The 19,404-nt window shown below is 38.4% G+C and overlaps 1 protein-coding gene across 1 annotated transcript; it reads right to left on the reverse strand.

Moving 5' to 3' along the window:
- Nucleotides 1–97: 97 nt before the first annotated feature.
- On the reverse strand, nucleotides 98–14,837 carry tmie (transmembrane inner ear). The gene is made up of 4 exons (XM_085389438.1): nucleotides 14,486–14,837; nucleotides 10,359–10,476; nucleotides 4,883–5,032; nucleotides 98–513 (listed from the first exon to the last, which is right to left on the reverse strand). The coding sequence occupies exons 1-4, from the start codon at nucleotides 14,594–14,596 to the stop codon at nucleotides 224–226; spliced, it is 669 nt and encodes a 222-aa protein (XP_085245564.1). The 5' UTR covers nucleotides 14,597–14,837; the 3' UTR covers nucleotides 98–223.
- Between the last annotated feature and the right edge of the window lie 4,567 nt (nucleotides 14,838–19,404).

Consider the following 19,404-nt stretch of genomic DNA (forward strand, 5'->3'; position numbering starts at 1 on the left):
GATCTCTATTGTTCATCAGTGAATTGTGAATAAGATAATAAATCTATAATTCTACTGTCTTTTCATATCCTAATAAGACACAAACATCAATAATGTAATAATGTATCCGCATATATTTTATTATCAATATAATATACAAATTCCACTTTAGAAAAAGAGTTTCAAAATGTTCCCAGTGAAAAAATTGGATTTTTTTCTCCCGGTATTTACAGAAAAGCAGAGTTTACTTTTGAGCTTTCTTGCCCCCTCCTTTAGCCCCTCCTTTTGCTCCCTTTTCCCCTTTGTCTCCCTTCTCTCCTGGTTTCTTCCCTTTCCCATCCCCATCTTCCTTCTTGGATGCTCCCTTCTCGCCTTTTTCACCCTTCTTCTTTGTAGATGCGTCCTTTTCATCTCCTTTCCCCTCTTTGGCACTCTTGCCCTCTTTCTTGCCCTCCTTGGTCTTTTTCTCTCCTTTTTCAGCATCCACCTTCCCAGAAACTGTTTTTACCTCCTCAGTGGCTTCTGCTTTTGCAGCTGCAGGAAAAAAAAAGAAAAAGGGTTAAAGGCTTCACAGCGACATCAGGTATCGTCGACACTCTCTGCCTCTAATTTTAATTGGGTGGGAAAATTTAATCCAGCGGAGTGTTGGGCTAAGTAGGTTGAATATAATGAAGGCGCATCTGTTTCCACCTTTTCTAATAACCATTGTCTGTTTATTCTTTTAATGGGATTGTTTGAAGTGCTTAACAGATGAGAACAGGAGAGCCAAAGTTAACAATCAGGTTTGTTTTCGCTCATTATTATTCAGGAGGCGAGATCTTGAGGCTGAGGCCAACAGAGCTACTGAAGATGCATATCGCATAAAAAGCAGTTTAGTATTGGAGAACGATACATTTGAGTAAAATAAAATGTATTTTTATCTTTTCTCATCTTAAATATCACCCTGCCTGGCTCGCTAGCCCTATATATTAGCCCTCGTCTTTGTTTGATTTTTGCCAGATGTGTTGCTGGTATAAGTCTCCTCATCTTAATCTCAGACAGACACTAAACAAGGATATATCCAAGGTTATCACACTTTATCAACAATAAGTGAATATAAACTCCACCAACAAGGATTGATGGGCACCCAACAATGTAACACTCATTAGGACCAACTGTGAAAATTCCTCAAAGGACATACAGACGACGAGCTGGAGTGAAATATGGTTTCTTCTATTTTTTCTTCTTCTTTGTATGATTTTTCCAAAAGCTGCAAAAAACACTGGCTATATAATCAAAGGCCAAGAAACCAAATGACAAACACACACCAAATGTCAAAAGCTGCCAGAGGGACTCGGAGTAAACCTAAGATCATTCAGTCCCCCGTTTAGCTGAAGTGGGTGAATCCAGCTGACTTAAAATAATCAAGCAACCATAAGAATGTCTGTGAATAGATTTCTTTGTGTTTCCATATTTTGAAGCTGTCTTCTGCTATTATCCTCGACTGTAAAGCTCTTTTCTCTTGGTTTCTTCTAGAGCTATCAGACGGGTTATGATTGAACCTGGCGAGCAGAAACAAGCATTTAAATTTCCAACATTTTGATCCCATGTCCATCAGACTCATATGTCATTTAAATTCCAATGTCAGACATGTAGGCTTTGTGCCATTTTGCCAGTGTCCTGTTGTTTACTTACTGCGGTGGGTTAGTTTAAGGTTAAGAAAGGCTCTGACTCTCACTATTAAATGTCAGATGTTCAGCGTGGATAAAACTGGCACAATTTTTGATAAAACATGAAGGCTTAGTGAATTTTAGAGTTGTGACATTTAGAAAATTAAAAAGTGACTTCCATCTCAATAAGTGTATTAAGATTTTGACAAATTCAGCTAAAAATGGCCACAAAGACATCATAAACAGTGAGTGTTTAAGAACAATAACTTTTTATCTTGCCCTGAGATGGGCTTGTAATAAGACTAAAGTTGTTTTTGGAAGTCTTTGCGCATCAAACTATGTTTTCCTTACTGTCTGAGGGGGGGCAGATGTGCGAGAAATGCATTTGATTTCTTACAAACAAAAGATGCAACTACTGGCTGACACACGGGAATGTCTTCATTTCCAGCTACTTGAAACTATTCACTTTGAGCTCCAGAAGCAGCAGCTCTGGATGAGAGATGATGGTAGATAAGCGAAGACGACAAATTGGAGGAACTGTTTCACAACTGTCTTCTGTGAGTGTTTCTGAGAGAGATGGGGAGAGAGAGATAATAAGTTGACGCTAACGCTCTGAGGCTTCCATCTCTCACTGTAACAGTAGTTGAAACAGATACAGGCTGTGAAGCCAGAGATGCTCACTACTTTCTTTCCACAGATTTCATTTTTGGAGCCAATATGCTTGAAGCTAGTAGGTGCATGCAAGTGACACAGGATGCCCGACATTTTAGTGGCGTGAAAACCAACTCGGCTCATTTTACAGATGCTCACAATATCTGCCTTTTTGTTTAGCTGCGTTTTTGTTTTATGGTTTTTTTTTTTTACTTTTATGCAATGAACCTATTTTATTCCTGATTTGTAAACAGATCTGATATCCACACACATATCCAAAAAATAGGAGTGGACACTTCTTGATCCTCATTTGTAACATTTAATTTATAATTCAGTGCTACTTTTACCGATTAGCCTACTTCGGGAAAGCATTTCATGAATTTGATGTTGCTTTGCATAATCAAAACCTCATTGTAGAAGAAAAAACTCGCAAAACTTTTAATCCTGAGCTTCATATTAACATATTTGCTGTCTTACATTCAGCAACACAGGATTCGTTTTATTTTCTTTACTTACAGGGTCATTTGGTTTGTCAGATTTTACTGCTTAAAAACTTGGCGTTGTGTCAGCTGGTTATATTCCCCGGAGAGAGGCAGCAATTTGCATGTTTGCTTGTGTGTTAGTGCTCCTCTTTTGTAAACCGTGTACTGTGGTGTGTTTTTTTTTAGCACAAGCATATATGTTTTCACTCTTTTGTTTCCCTTCAGCCCCACTTCAAGACATATGGTCACTCAGTTTATAGCCAATAACAGAATATTTACTCCAGTGCATATTGGACCAACATTTTTTGGTTGACACTAGAGAGTATAAAACTCTGGATGCTTTGACCACAGCAGAGTCATCATGTGCCCAAATGCAGGTCTTATTTTAATAAATGATCACCTGGCAACTCAGTGACTGCTGATTGTGTTGTTTTTTCTTTTTTCTGATTTTTACAATAAATAGTTAATGTACTGTTACATGATATAGCACCTAGAGGAACAGGAAGTGACAGCTGTCTGTGGTTATTTGCCATTATTCTTACCTAAGAAAGCACCATCTTTGAGGAAACGCACCAAAGAACATTTGTAAGAATAAGAACACTTAATCGTTCAAATAATTAAACCCAGGAGTGCCGTGCAGATCGTCCATATACACTAGAAAAAGAGAGCGTGCTTGATTTGCTTTATTTAAAACCACTTTGGAGAAGCAAACAGACAGAGAGGGACGGGGACAAACACAGAGCACAAACAATAGATACGAGGCGTGGTACGTTCATTACAGTTTACAATGATTTTGTAATAGCAATATCCTGTCTTCAGAATTTCTGATCAAATCCGTTTTGTCTTGAAATCCACATTTTCATCAACATGAAGCAAAAAAATATTGGGACATTTAGGGACATAAGTACACAAGAACATACAGTATGGACTACAAAAGCCAAGCTGCCCTATAGAGCCAGAGTAGTTACATTCACAGAAGCAGCACAATACCTACTATTCAGCTCCATTAAAACTCACTATCAAGCAAAGTTTGGAGAAGTTAGATTAGATTGTACCGGTACTCTAATTTCTGACTAGTTCAAAAGTGATGAGGTAAGCAGCTGAATGAGAGATGCTCTTTTCTCGTTGAGCTTCTCTTAAATTTCATTCAAGGAAAACCAGATGCACTAAATATCGAACAGGCTGATGCATGTGTGATAAATGCAAGAAGGGGACTTTTAGAGCAGCTGCCAATGTGCATGCTATGTTTTTTTTTGTTAAAGCGATTTAGCCAAGAGAAGTGTCTGAAGGAAGATAAGAGCTGAAGAAAAGGAGGGGGAAAATATCATGCTGTCTCTGGCAAAGTGAGGGAGCTGGGATGCTCCTCACTGACCCTAACAACTGAGGGCTGGCTGTTGTTAGCACTCTGAGTTTGAACCTGCTCAGAGAGTGTCTGTACTGCAGAAGCATCAGGGGCAGCTGGAAGAGAAGAGAAGAGAAGAGAAGAGAAGAGAAGAGAAGAGAAGAGAAGAGAAGAGAAGAGAAGAGAAGAGAAGAGAAGAGAAGAGAAGAGAAGAGAAGAGAAGAGAAGAGAAGAGTTTAGTACATGAAAGTATCAGAAGAAGACTTTAACCAAGTGTGAAACATTTTGTGAGGTGAAAAAAAAGAGACAGCAAAAGTTTAATAAATCAAAGCTATCCTAGAAAATAAGTTATGTAAAAAGAGAGCTGTCCTTGATCTTAATCACAAAGCAGAACTGCAATACTAGAGAGAAAAACTTCTGTGATTGTAGATAGAAACCCAAATTCCTATTGTAACTCATCCATACAGAACTGAAGTCACCAGTGTTACCCCCCCCATCCATGTCTGCGATGTGCTTTGGTCTAAGGGAGTGTGATGTCTCTCTCTGTCTATCTCTGTGCACTTCACTAATGGTTCAAGAGGAATGCATGGAAAATTCAAGCAGTTATCCATCATTTCTCTCATTTGAAGGAACTGGTAGTTGAAGTATTTAAGGAGTAGGACAGTTCTTGTGAACTTCCGCAGCTGGTAGCTGGTACCTGCTTGCAATTATAACTCAATTATAAACCAATCTAATACTATCATATTAATATTTGAAAGATATGAGAGAGGGGTACTTACAGCCTGGGATCTCAGTCAGCTCATTAAGAGGTGGCACTGTCTCTAATGTGTTGGCGTATTTCTTGGCAGCCTGCCTTTGTGCATGCCTTGCTTCAATTTCCTTTTTTGTTCTGGGAATTCGGCATTTGAATATACAGCACAGAGTGATGACTAAAGGAGAGAAGAACAAGGATAAAGATAGGGTGGCGTTATTTGAATAAGACATTTTAATAACACCTTACATGATCAATAAGAACTTAAGGGGCAGTGGCAGTCACAATATGCAGTGGGGTCCAAAACACTGAGAATACTAAGGTACATTTTTATAAATTCCACATTACAAATGAATATAAGCAAAATACAATATATATTAACATTCTGACTGAATGTTTAAAAAATAAATAGATTTCAGAATATCTTTGTATTTGTTTGGTGTTTTGGTCGTCCTCCTCCCATTCTTTGATGACAGAAAGCAATCAAGCTGGAGGTGTGTGCAAGAAAATACCTTACCCTATCCTACCATTACTGGACAAAGTTCCAAAGAATGTTTTGTGACATGTTTTGCTTTGTCAGCATACAAATGCTTCCTCAAATATTCAGTGGTGAGTAAAGTCGAGCTACTGAGGAGTCCATGAGTGCTCCTTAATCCTGGTTCACTTGGACTCATTATCCTGCTGCAGTATGAATCTCTCTACACAAAGATGCAAACTAAGAGGGAGAAAATGTCTAAAAACGCCTGTGAGTGCTTCTTGTTCTAAACACATCCCTCAATGACTAACTGACTGAAACCGATGCTGACGTGTGATGAAGTTGCACCACAGCCACATGGCTGCATAATGAAGTGTAACTGTGTTACATGTTTAGCAGGCCAACTGTAGTTTTGCTGTGTTGGTTTGCTGTGTTGCTCTTCCCGGTCTCGGTACAGCCCACCTTCCAGTGGAGCCAGTGAGCAGCTGGCTCCACTCAGCAATCAGCTGTGGTAGTACTTAAGCTGAGGAGAAGACAGCCAGTGCCAGAGAGCTTTGTCCTGACAGGGACTGAGCTGTGGTGTTTGTTGCCTACTCCCTGGTGAATGTGAATTTTCTTCTGGATTGATGTGTTGAGCTGATCAGCTTCAAAGTCTGTTGCCGTATTTCATTTTGTTTTTCATGACAGTTGTTGCTTGGTCATGTTTTTTAAAGTTAAAATGGTGATAAATTTATTTATTTTGTCCCTCTAATTCTGCTTCAATTTCCCCGCAGACACCATTTGTTAGTTCCCCACATCCATTGGCCTTACTGGTGACAGTTTTAACATTGATTGGTGTATTTTCTTTTTCTTTTGTAATTCTAGCTGGAGAGAAGGTACACAGCCACAGGATATGTTTAATAGCATCCTACATCTTGCATGCTACTTCTAGTCTTGCTCTCTCTTTCATCACTCAAACATGGCATGCTCAGCAGGGAGCGGTGAATGAAACATCCATAATTAATCTTTATTTACCAAAATGCTGGTTATGAAGAATCTAGTTAGAATGTTAGATTAGGTTTAGTCATATTTGCCCGTCTGGGTCTCTGCATGTGCGAGTGTAAAGTGTAAGTTTGTGAAAGGCTTTCTATTGTTACAAACCGCTGTGTGCACATTGAATAGGTTTTGTATATTGTATTGTTAAATTGTTGCTATGCTTTTATGTTTGTTACTGAAGCAGAAGCAGCCATGCATGTAGAGCCCTTTTACAGATTACATTGTCTATAGAAGTAGAGATAAAATGTTTGGTTGATTGAGCACAAAATTAATTAGCAACTATCTAGTTAATTTTCTAAAATAATTTTTAAAAACCATAACATTTCATGCATGAAACGATAGTCCTAGCTTTAAAACAGCCACCCCCCAGGCACTCAATAAACTATTAAAGATCCAAAGTATATACTTAGGATTTTTTTTTTTTACTTATTTATTTATGTACACGAGGATAATTCATTCATGTCTTAAAAAGGCTCAGCTGTAACTCAACACCTTTGGCTCATTTTGTATATGCACATTGATGAATATGCAAATTAATCTGCACCTCTTCCCTGCGTCTTTTGCCCACAGCCTCCACCTACACTCTCCCATGGTATCGGAAAGAGCTCTTGCAAGATGAAGTCAGACATAGAGACTGCCACTGTGTGTGCCTTTTTAAGCAAGAGAGGAAAACAAGAGGTTTAGGACACAGTCGGGACTTTAAGGGTAAGGGGAAAGAAAAAAATAACATAATGCTTAAAATATATGCAGCACATTGAAAAGCAGCATCAAGAACAAAGCAATTAAAAAGATTAAAACTGTCAGGGAAGCTTCTGCACACCAAATCCCCTCCTCGTGGCTCCATTTGTGTCTTCTCCACTCCTCTCCACGTGTCTCCAAGTGGAGCAGAGGACACACAAATGCACACAAATGGTGCAACAGAGAGCAGAGGGGAGCAAAAATAAAAGTAGAGCCTCTCAGGCGGAGATTATATTCATTTCAGGAAGTATGCATGTGCAACTGTGGACACGATGGAGGATTAGTTACTCTTGTTGTACCTTTTTCCCCATGAGTCTCTTTGATGACACATGCATGAAGGGCAAGTGGGCTCTCATACATGCACAGACACATGAAACGAGTGTAGATTAGGTGATCAAATAGCTAATAATGTGTCATTAAGCTATAACTTGTTCCCTATCACCTGCTTTGACAAGTTAGCCCCACTTTGCAAGTTCCCAGCTTCTTGTTTTCTTGGTTTGTCTCAATCATGTTTTAGAGACCGTTACTAGACACTGAAATTCCACAAATATTGCAAAAATATTTGGCCATGCCATCAATGCCTTTGCAGATGACATGTCTTATACACAATTTTAAAACCTGCTTTTCATTAATTGGGTAATGTTGTGAGGTTTGGGCTGTTGGTTGGACAAAACCATGCACTGGGGTGACATCACTTTGAGCCCTGAGATTTTTTAAATAATTTCAAACCAAATAATTGAGAAAAACATAATCAGCAGATGAATCGCCGTTAATAACCATAAGTTGTAAACATCACATTGTAAACGTCCACGGCAGACCCAGTGGCATTTCGATAAGTTTTTATTAATCCCTACACGGTTGCTGTACATTCGCACTCAGAGCTGCAGCTCTCCCGCTGCCAGCTCAACATAACACCAACAACAACAACCCAACCACAGGACCCAGTACAATATTTAAGTCGGCGGGGCATGATTGCGGATGCCGTGCAGGTGCGTTATTTTTGATTACTTTCTGTGCAGTGTGTCAGCTCAAATTTGGATACAAAAAAATTGAACAAAATTTGGTTTTTGCTTAACAAAAAAGTATTTTTGTCAAGTTTTGAAAGATTTCTTAAATATTTGTGTTTTCTTGTTTTTATGGCGAGGGTCTAAGAAATTTGTTAAACACTGTATGGATTAAGCTTTCAGTACTAATTACACTCAATTACTTTTTAAACCACTGAATAGCATCACCTATTGAACAGTTGTAGGTGTATAAATGAGTTTATCAGAAAAGCTACACCTGTGGCGTTCATGGATTTAATGGTTTTATTGAGGTATTGTACTTTTGAATCACTGATTTTGTGGGTCTGCATGCTGATAGATAGATAGATGATTGCTGGCAGCAGATGTCATATGTTTTTTGTATTACTGTACTGCCAATTATGTTAGCGCTTTATTTTGCTGTTCGGTGTTTTTATTTAGTTCCCTTTTGCATTGTTCACTGTAAAATCTGTATTTTGCATAGTTCGAGGATTCAGTCCCGTTGCTCAGTGTCTCCAGTGCTTTGGCCTGTGTTGGTCTCTAGTCAAAACTGTAGTTTGAATATGAGAATTGACTTGATGGATATTTGTGGATGTCATTTTTTTCTTCTTCTTTTTTTTTTTTTTTTGAGAAAATGCATGTTTACTAAATCTTTTCATAAATAGCCAGCCAAGCCAGATAACCCACAGAGTCTGTTGTGGTATCTTCACTTAGGTCAATTGACTCCCAGTGGTCTATGAACAATGGGTGTGAGTTTATTTATGAAAAGAAGCCTATGATGAGTAGGTCAAATCAATGTGATGCCGGCTGAATACATGTCTCTGTGAAAGGTCAACATAGAGAAATAAGACGTGCATGGGGGAAATGCAGACTTGGTAGGTGGACAAACCATAAACTGTCAGCAGCTGCTCTGTCAGTGCTACAGTCCTGTCTGCTTGAAGGACCTGATGCTGCTAGCCCAAGTTTACAGTAGGGCTGCAGCTCTGGGATGAGTGATAGCGGTGAAGCCTGGGGTGGCACTACCAGATAGGGTTAAGAGGGATAAAGACAACTCCAGTGGAGAAAAAAGCTGCTAATAATAATATGTCGCTTCTTATCAGGGCCTTTCAAGGAGAACAGTCCTTTTGGCAAATATTCACAATGTTAGAAACTATCTAAGGATAAGACGAACACACCCAAACAGCCTATCACTTATGATCTGGTAGTTGGACTTGATTGATTTGAGCAGTGACTTTTCCCAGAAGAAAGTCAATGCTTTAAGTCAGACATTTCTTCCGGTTTCCAGTTTTATTTCAATTAAAGTATGTCTGAATCCTTAAGATGTAAAATCGTGCTGTAAAATATTATATACTGTATATACAGAATACATAGAACATAACAAAATAGCAGAAATTTAACATTACAAAATGAAAACTATGAGGTCAAAATAACACATTCTGCGTGGTTGTAAGTTTCCTTGTGTTACTGTGCAACCAAAATCCATGTTCTCAGAAAGGGCACATGGAGTGTTTACTCTCTGCATGAGTAGGTAAGTAGGCCCATGGCATTTTTGTGTCTAAGGCCAGTGGTCATCATAACCCATCATGGCACCAAGAGCTTGCATGAAAGCAGGGTTATTATTTTTTTGCTTGCACAGTGACATGTTTCACAGTGGCACTAGGACTGTTTATCAATCAAGTTCTTTAGGATGTGGTAAAATTATTATTTCATCTAAATGCACCGGGAGGTCATGTTTTCTAAAAAATGATTGGTGAAGTATCTCAAAAGCAAATGATGTGGTGTCTCCCCTACAGTATTCCTTTTTAATATGCAATTAATGATTAGCCCCGGCTGAACTGCATCAGGGAACAAATGTGTAACCTGCTAAATGTCATTATGCTACCACTGCCAATGTGAGCATGCCAAAGACTCCATTCAGGCCAAAATGCAGATAAGAATGAAGACTTGAACTGTTTTCTGAAACAAATCTGCCAGAATAAAACAAACAAACAAACAAAACAAAGTATCTCTGCCCTCATCCTGCAGTTGTTCTTATCAGCTGCTTAGTGAAATTGTTCCATTTGCTGACATAATATCAGTATTATTGTGATAATCAATCACACTGTGCTTGATTATCACATCGTGAACTCATAATTGAGGACATTTGCATTCTGCGGCTACATCTCAAGATAGCTGTTTTCTTTATGAATGATTTGTGAAGGTGACAACAAAGTGATTTCCTGAGATATACTAACCAACTGCCAGAACAAACATGGAAAAGATACCAATGACCTGCCATAACCGCAGCCCCCAGAAAATAACGGTCTCTGAAGTGACAGGGTCGGGCTTCTTTGGGGGATCTGTGGGTAAAAGCTGTGGGCAAAAGAGAGAGAGAGAGAGAGCATCAACTGTTTTTTATATATCTGCACACAAACTAAAAATAAATCTTCACAAAAAAAAAAGGATTAACAACAGTGCAAAGCTCAAGGAGCAACACGATGTTAGAGGACCTCAAATTTCAGAGAACTATTTTTAGTTTTCACTGTGATACTTCATTCTTTAGGCAATGCAGCATGTCAGTAAAGTACTTGGTGTTCAAGTTTTCAGTCACTCTGCAATCTTTTCTGACTCAAAGTAAAATGAAAAGTTTTTGAATCTGTCATATTGTCACAAAGCATTACCATTTAGATAAGAAATAAGGGTTGAAGTCAGACGGGCATTGATTCTTCAGCATACAGCTGGATGAAGCATTAAGGAATAATATCTGCCTCCTTTCTGTGAATTTACTACAAGTGTGCTGCCAACATCCTTGTACTGTATGTCCTTGTACAGCCTCACATTTCATTCCGAGCAATGTTAGCGCCTCAACATCATTTCAGTTATTAACAACAACTACAGTGTAGCTCATATTGTATTTACCTGGCAAGGATACTTTGGCAAATGTTTACATGTCCACAGATTGTAGATTTTCTTAACACAATTTCATGATAATAAAACATTAAAGGTTTATAGCTGATATCAAAATGAACCCATATAATGAACTCATATAATTATAGACACCATCTGGTGCTGGGATCGTATCAACCCTAAATGCCGTCACCACCAACTCATGAGTACACAGTAGTCATTACAACATTATTCCATCAGTAGGCAGTGCTGAGTCTTATCTTTGAACTCTTTCAGTTTGATGACACCTGTGAAATCACACTCACTGGGCCACAGAAACACATTTTGACAGCCACACGCATGCAGTACATTTGATATATAGATGTACTGTAAGAAAATCCCAAGAGACAAAGCAAACAATTATCAGAGCATTTTCTAACAAAATTGTTTAATCAATTATCGTACAAATAAAAAGGCTAATAAAATAAAATAAATAAATAAATAAAAAGGCATAAATATATGGATTTGGAAAATAAGTAAATAAATAGAAAATAAATAGCTATAAATAAAAACTAATTCCCTTGTTAACTTAGTGAATGGAACAGAAATTGTTGAAATCATTTTCAAATAATATATTAATCCATAAATATGTTGTTAAAATGAAAAATTGTATTAAATTAAATAAACTAAATGTATTAATAATAATTAATTAATTAATTAATTAATAATATTAATAAACCAAATGTATTAAATGAAAAATATATTAAATTTAAACATAAAGCCATCCATAAGTATGTAGTGAGTAAATAATTAATTACAATAATAAAATGTAGTTTGAAAAGAGAAATTGAACAGAACCCCCTGCTTCCTATTCCTGTATTCCTCTCATTTAGTCTTTCCTATACATGTTGATCCATGTGCTCCATTCCTAAAACAATTTGTGAATGTTTTGTAGCTCTCTTTTAAAAACTGCATTTTAATATACATTTTCATTATGTTCTTAGATTTATTTGTAACACTTTAAGATGATCAAATTGTATTTTTATGCAAAGTATTTATTGTTGCTTCATATTCAAAATCTTTTTTAAATCTCATATACTATAATTTTTAAAAAGTAATATGTAATTTAGTCAAATATTTAACTTTTGATTAATTTTTATTCTGAATGTATGTTTTCATATTGTACATTCTGTTAGTGTGACTGCATTTTATTTCTCTAATATTTTAATGACACTTTCAGTCCTCCATAAAAAGGATCTTTAGTATTTCTTTAAGGAAATCTCCCCAAACCCCCTGTATGTTTCCATGCCAGATGTGAACTTACATGGTCCCCCTTAAAAACAAGTACCCACAGTGACAGCAGTGAATGTGTTGCACAAGTTGCCTGCTTTCCATAAACTTTCTCAGTGTTCTGAGATGTCTCGCATGTTGTACAAAGTTTTTCTTGTTACCGTCCAAGACCAACTATTTTGTGATTTCAAAGCTCTCTCCAGAGCTGTGGATTAGGGAACAATAAGTGTAGAAACTGGCTGTAGTATGCGTTTGTCTTCCTGCTAGATCAATGACTTGGATCGGTACTACCACAGCCATCAGAGGGCCGGTTCCCTGATAAAATTACTGAGTAGATTTCTCCCTGTCTCCTCTGTATCGATCACTTGATTGGATGATACAAGGCTGTTTTGGAAACTCTACACTTTAGTCCATAAACCAACAGAGAACAGATCAGAAAATGGACATTATTGCATTTGTTGCCTTTATGTGTAACAGAATTATGAGATGAACCACAAAAAATCAAAGTTTCAAAAATAAACTAAAATGGTGATATCATACACGTGATAAACAGCAGCATAGGATGAGATGAAAAGGAAACAGTTGATGGGAAGGGTAAGTCAGTTAAAATACTAAAAAGGATGAGAGATGTCACTATCATACTAGAAATTAAAAACAAGCGCTCGTCAACTTCCCAGGATATCTCTGCTTGCTTTAAAAGCGCCAGTGCAAAAGGACCAGTTTGTTTACTCTAGTCTAAAAAGAACTGATAACAAGCAAACACGCCAAATGTGACAGTGTACACGGCTTCAGGGTGTCTGCACCGTTTATGCACTGAGCAGGATACAAGAAGGGCTGTGAGAAGTTGCCAAAAAATGTTTTGTGTGTGTGTGTGTGTGTGTGTGTGTGTGTGTGTGTGTGTGTGTGTGTGCAACTCACTTATTGAGGATATTTTGCACATCTAATAAAACAACTGTTTTTCTTTAAGAGTGATTGTGTAATGCTAAGTACTTTCTTCCTGAGGACATTTCTTATTTTATTAATTATTTATTTGCCTTTTTTTTTCTTTCAGTGAAACAACAAGCACAAAATGACCTCAAGTAACCCCAATGTTAATGATTACATACCTAAATCTATAAAACATTTTTATTTGTTGGATGTTTGGCTGATTAGTTGGTATGTTAAATCTTCAAAGCCTTGATTGAATATTCTCCCTCAAATAATAGTTCTGATTTGCTCCGCTAAGGAAAACCTCTGGGGACTAATCAAGGAACATTAGTATAAGAACAAGGGATTAATACCTAAAAATAGAAAAGTGTGCACTTGGTTAAAAATGACTCAACATATAAGAGCAAAAGGCCAATTACTCAAGTAATGAAGTACAGGACCAATATTATGCACAAAGAATATGGACAAACAATTTCCTGAAATCTAAAGCCTTATATTTAATTCTACATTTAGCACATGCTTACTAGAAAATAGTTTTGCTGTCCTCTACAGCAACAACAAACATTATTATTATTTATTAACCATCTTCTGTCTCAAGCTCTTAAAAGGCATCACACAAACACCAAGAGGGAGACTGTTACTAGAAGTTTCTCGTGCTTTCTCTCATCTTTCTCTTAAACCTGTTTGCTGCAAACTGAAGTTCAGAGGATGTTGATGCAAAAATGAGTCATAGATAAACATTGGTATATTGTTTCCTTGTGGAACACATTAAATATCACACTATTAGTATTCAACACAAAATTCATTCACTTTCATGTTCCTGTAGTTGACTACTACTGATTGACTTGATGTTATAAGAATGTTTAGTCATGCAGTCATCATTTATTGTTTCATACCTAAGAAAATGGACTTCAGATCATTTTTGTAGCCAGGTCTAATCAAATTCTCTGAATGTAACTCTTTTTTCTCTATCCCGATCAAAAGCACGAAAACCCTTCGAGTACTAGTCACCTAGCTCCCCTCTAAGAGCACCCATTTAAACATGTGTGACATGGCTGTTCATGTCAGCCCATATAATATATCAGGGTTCAACATAGGTTCACCCTCTCCTCCTCCAATAAGGCAAGACACAACTACGGCGGCAATACAAAGGAGCATTAATCGTACACATTTAGGCTTCCCCTTAAAACGCCGATGTACCTACACTCGTCACTTAGAAACCTCGAGGCTCTTTCTGAGAGGAACCTGTGGAGGACAAGGTGATGTATCAGGTTCTTACCTCAGGATCCGGGATCTGGGAGAACACGGAGGACAAACACTGAGACAGCAGCACTGTTCCCCAGCCCCGCAGTAGGAGCTGAGGCAGGCATACAGGCTGATCCCCAACCATTCTCTCCCCTCTTTCTCCCTGCAGCCACCCTGCCCCCTCTTCCTCTCTTCTTTCTCTGCCTGCACTTGCGCTGTTTACAGGACAGGACCACAATGGCCCTGGGTGATTAATAGTGACTATGGTGATGAAGTCTTCCTCCTATCCACGGTCATGTCTATCTGTTGCCTTTATGTCACACCAGAGCAGGAACCCAAAAGCACCGGCAGTCACCAGTGCAGCCAGCTGAAAACTGCTCCACTAGAATGGAGGGAACCAGCCCTGCAGTTAGGGTACATTAATTAATTAACAGACCTGGTGTGGTTTACAGCCAGCTCATCCTGCTGGGGACAGGCTGTTAACTCAGACTTGGGGGGGGGGGGGGGGGGGGGGGGGGGGGGGGGGGATGGGTGGTGCAGTTGAACATGATGAGGCTGGCCTGCACAGGCACAGAGAAGCGAACGAGTGAGTCATCGCCTTTATTGCCCCTGGCTGAAGTGTAAAATCCTCACAGCCTCATCCTTTCAGTGTGGTAAAAGATGACGAGCCAAGCTGTCGTTTTCAAGTTGGACTTGCCTGAGGAAAAACGAATGACTTCTATGTGAAAATGAACACAACAGGGTAAATACTTGAGAAAAGAGCCAACACCACAAACCTACATTAACTCTATATCCAACTGCAGTGTTAAAGAGCTTTAAACTTTGCTGTCCAGCGACCTTGTTAGTGCAATATTGCCTTTATTGTAGCTCTACTTTAGTCTCCATCAAACCCTGAAACAATGCGATGCTCTGGTTCTGCTGAATGCTCAGTTTGCCTCTTAACAGTTTTGTTTTTGCATGTTGCAGCTGGCAAGTAAACCAGATAAGAGATGTGAAAATCAAATGATGTAATACCCCATGTGGAGCCTGGACGAATAAACTGTATGTGATAGTCCTCTGTAGACAAGAACCTTTGGATAACACACACTCAACTGATTGATTGTTAATATGAAATATTGATTAGACTGGCTGTTGATCTTGCTCTCAAACACATTTAATACTTTCCACAGCAATATCTGGTTTTCTGTTTTTGTAAGTCATCAGTTTCATTACTAATGGAACATAATGTCAATATGTCTTTTATTATCAATTATCCCACTACTCTCATCTGCTTCTGCTGTAAACGTGAATTTTCACAAATTTCACATATACCGCTTTATTAGTGGAGAATTACAGATTACATAAAGGTTTCTGTGAAATGACTGCAAAGAGACTGACTGACGCATCCTGCAGAGAGATGCTTTTCCAAATAGATTCGAGTATCATGCTGATGTCTCGGGGCACGTCTAATAGGCCCTTTGACATGAAATGTCATTAGTCAAAGTGGATTCGGTGTCATTATAGCTCCATTTTTGCCATCCAGCCCTTTTCACATTCCTGAGTAAGTCTTTAATTAACAGTGACAAAGTACCTTGTCTTTGAATGTTTTCTTTATAGCTAAAAACAGTCTGAATTGTCCCTGTAATCACCAAAGAAACAGGGACATCGTGTATTATTTAAACTGATAGGTGAACACACACTTCTGTTCCTCCATCACACTTGAATCTGACTTCCCTGATCAAAATCACTGAGAAACATACACTACTTTAGAAGGCAGAAGCCCCATCCTGAGGGGGTTTCGGTGATAATGACAACCCTTATCTGCATGCAGAATTAGTCAGAAATAGCTCCCTGTGATTGGCTTTCTGACAGAGGTGTAGGATGTAATCACTATACCAGTGCAGGATCTGTTAGGTCCAACCACTGGTGTATGAAAGAGCCTTTCTTGTTGTTTAATGCAATATGCTTGCACAAAGCTTCTTTTTTGTTGTTGTTTTTTATTTTTGCCATGAAATTGCTATTCGTCAAAAAATGTTATCTCACAGGCAGTTTAAAAGAAGTCTTTGAAATTGTGTTCCCCTCACAGACTATATATATATATTACACAGTGAGTGTCTCCTCTCTAGCTTAGCATTATATTTATGCGGCAAGCAGGTCTGCTGGGAAGCAACCCTTAGTGATAATGATGCTTTGTTGTGACATTTTATATGTAAAATGAGATGGTTATGAAAGACTGAACAGCCAATTCACACCCATTACACATTTGTTTTTGTTTTTTTTAACCAAGGTTAAAGTATTAAAATGAAGCACCAGCTTCATATTTTACATTTGAAGCACTTCACATATCTACTGAGTGCACCTCAAAGCCCTGAGCAAATCCAAATCTTGTTTGATTCTATACCACTGTGATCGTAATTGATGGTGAGCAAAAATATTTATACAACAACATATCGCTTTGTTTTCTCTAATGAATATTGATACACTGGTGCCAAATGCATTAGATGAGACTTCCTGTGGTCCCTCTTATCAAATGAATCATGGAAAAGTGTAAGGAAATGAACTTACCTGCAACAAACACAAAAAATCCCACAGGATAAAAATCGCAGACAGTGGTAGAAAACAAAGTCACAAGCTAATTAATTTATGATAATATACACATGCTATTTCATTTCAATGCAATGATTACAACATCTGTTTTTTCTTGGTTTTGTTGCTTTCAGGGATCTTTTGGCTTCTTGGATTAACTCTACCATGGTGCATCTATTCTAAGTAATTATCTTGCACGTCACATAATCTGTGTTTAGAGATAACACTGTTAGTGTCGATATATGTGAGCATGAATTGCAAAAATAAGAAAACAAAGGGAAGGAAAAGGAAACTGCTCAACAGTACAATATTGCCATCTATATAGCCGTGGTGGCTGGCACACTTGCTTACTTTTTGTACTTCCAAGAGAACTATAAATTCCTTCAAAGATGTGTATTATTCTTCCTGCAAAAATGGCAAAAAGTAGTGCAATGGTGCTTGTTAGAAGTGTTTCTTGCTTATGGACACCTGTACTCTTACCTGCAAACAGTGTATAAAGGGGACCAAGCGAGAGTCACTGAACTTTTTATTGCCTAATTATTTCTGAAGTTTAACAAAGTGCTAAAAAATTGTTGAATGCGCTACCCTTTGTGACTAAAAATAACAGTATTGCTTGCGGTGGGCTTGAGGTTTGAGGTGAGAAAGAAGAACATGAAGACATGGAAATACGGGAGAAAAGAGAGCAGTGGTGGAGGAGGAGAAAGACATGATCACAAAGAAATGATCACAAAGAAATGATGAAAAGATACACTCACAAATGTTAAATGGACATATAGTGTTTTAAAAAGCTATCTGTGATCATGAAATTAAAAGTAACTTATAAGACATCCTACGTAACTGGCTGGTCATAGACTGTGATAAGGCAGAACAGCGATGTCCATCTCAGCCACCGTATTCAAGATAGCAAAGTTACATGGTAGCTTCCACAAACCGGTGTCCTCTCCCTTTTTTTAAAAAAAATGTGTTAATTTTAAGTTTATAGGAATGGATCATATGTTGGAAGATGCAATTACACAGTAATAAATGTATATTCATGAGTACAATATAATTTTTTCTGTTAAATAACTTTAAAAAATGACTTAATGTATGTTTAAGGCTCTTGTTGAACTGTCTTGTTCTACATGCCTCATATGGAAGTCTGGGACTGATTGACAAATTTGAGATGGAGGTCCTCCCTTTTTAAAAAAGGGAGCAGTGTCGCTTCCAACTTAAAGGGAATTACACTTTGTGGCCCCCTGGTCAGAGTACTGGAGAAGAGAGTTCACTGGTTATTAAACTGTGGACTGAGGAGGAACAATGTGGTTTTCCTTCTGGAAAACACTGGACCAGCTCTTTATCCTCTTGAGGATATGCAGGGGTGTGTGAAAATTTGACAAATCAGTTTATATGTGCTATGTGGACTTGGAGAGAGCATTTGAAGGTCACCCTTTGGGGTGACCTGTAGGATATATCCTGTAGGGGGTACTTTGGAAGTATGGAGTGTCAGGCCCTTTGTTATGGGCTATTTGGTCCCTGTACAACTGTTGTGAGAGTTTGGTTTGCATTCCCAGCAAGAAGTCATGCTGGTTCCCAGTGGGTGTTGGACTCAGGATCCAGGACTGCCCTTTGTCACAGATTCTGTATCCACCTCAGAGGCACAGCATCAACTCCAGGGGCATTGTTCACAAGTGAGGGAAGGAAAAGAAGCCTGGCAGATGGATTGGTGCAGTATCTGTAGTAATGGGCATGCAGCCATAAGTTTGGTGAGGAAACTTATGGCAGCACAAGCTGTGAGTAGTGAACAATTAGATCATAGACACAAGTGGTGGAAATGAGCTTCGTCCAAGGGTGGCTGGGCTCTCTTTTAGGGTAAGGGGCTCGATCATTTGGGAGGGGCTCAGAATAGAGCCACATCGCCACCACACTGAGTCAGTGCAGTTCAGGCATGCTCAACTGGGATGCGACCCAGGGCAGACCCAGAAGAAATTATATCTCTCAGCTGTCCTCTGCGTCCTCCAAGAAGAGCTGGAGGAAGTGGCTGGGGAGGAGGTGGTCTGGGAATCTCAGCTTAAACTGCCCCTGCGACCCAGATAAGCTGCAGAAGACAAACAGATATTTTCACCAAAATTAATTCACTTGCCCATTTTATTTACTGTTTGACGCTGATTTGTTTTTGCTTTCTTCGTGTTGGTCAAAAACATGATAATAATGACTTGTTGCATGTTCATGCCTCAGAAAAGGTCAAATGGCTTGTCTGATTATTATGCAGGGAGTCAAAAGGTCTCCCAAAATGTTTGACATTTTCGTCCTATGGCTATGTGCTGAACTAGATTCAGTGCAAAAGAGGAAACATGCTCAGAGACATTATGCTATGGTAGTAGAAAACAACAATGGTAAAACACACACACA

This window comes from Rhamphochromis longiceps, linkage group LG18, assembly GCF_057381845.1.
Source record: "Rhamphochromis longiceps isolate RC_006_pf linkage group LG18, R_longiceps_female_GT1.1, whole genome shotgun sequence".
Lineage (NCBI taxonomy): Eukaryota > Metazoa > Chordata > Actinopteri > Cichliformes > Cichlidae > Rhamphochromis > Rhamphochromis longiceps.

Coding starts and splice junctions, on each gene's coding strand:
- tmie (XM_085389438.1), bottom strand. CDS start 14,596: ATGGTTGGGGATCAGCCTGTATGCCTGCCTCAGCTCCTACTGCGGGGC. Junction 10,477..14,485: donor CCCAGATCCCGGATCCTGAG/GTAAGAACCTGA, acceptor TTTTGCCCACAG/CTTTTACCCACAGATCCCCC. Junction 5,033..10,358: donor CATGTTTGTTCTGGCAGTTG/GTTAGTATATCT, acceptor TCTCTCCTTTAG/TCATCACTCTGTGCTGTATA.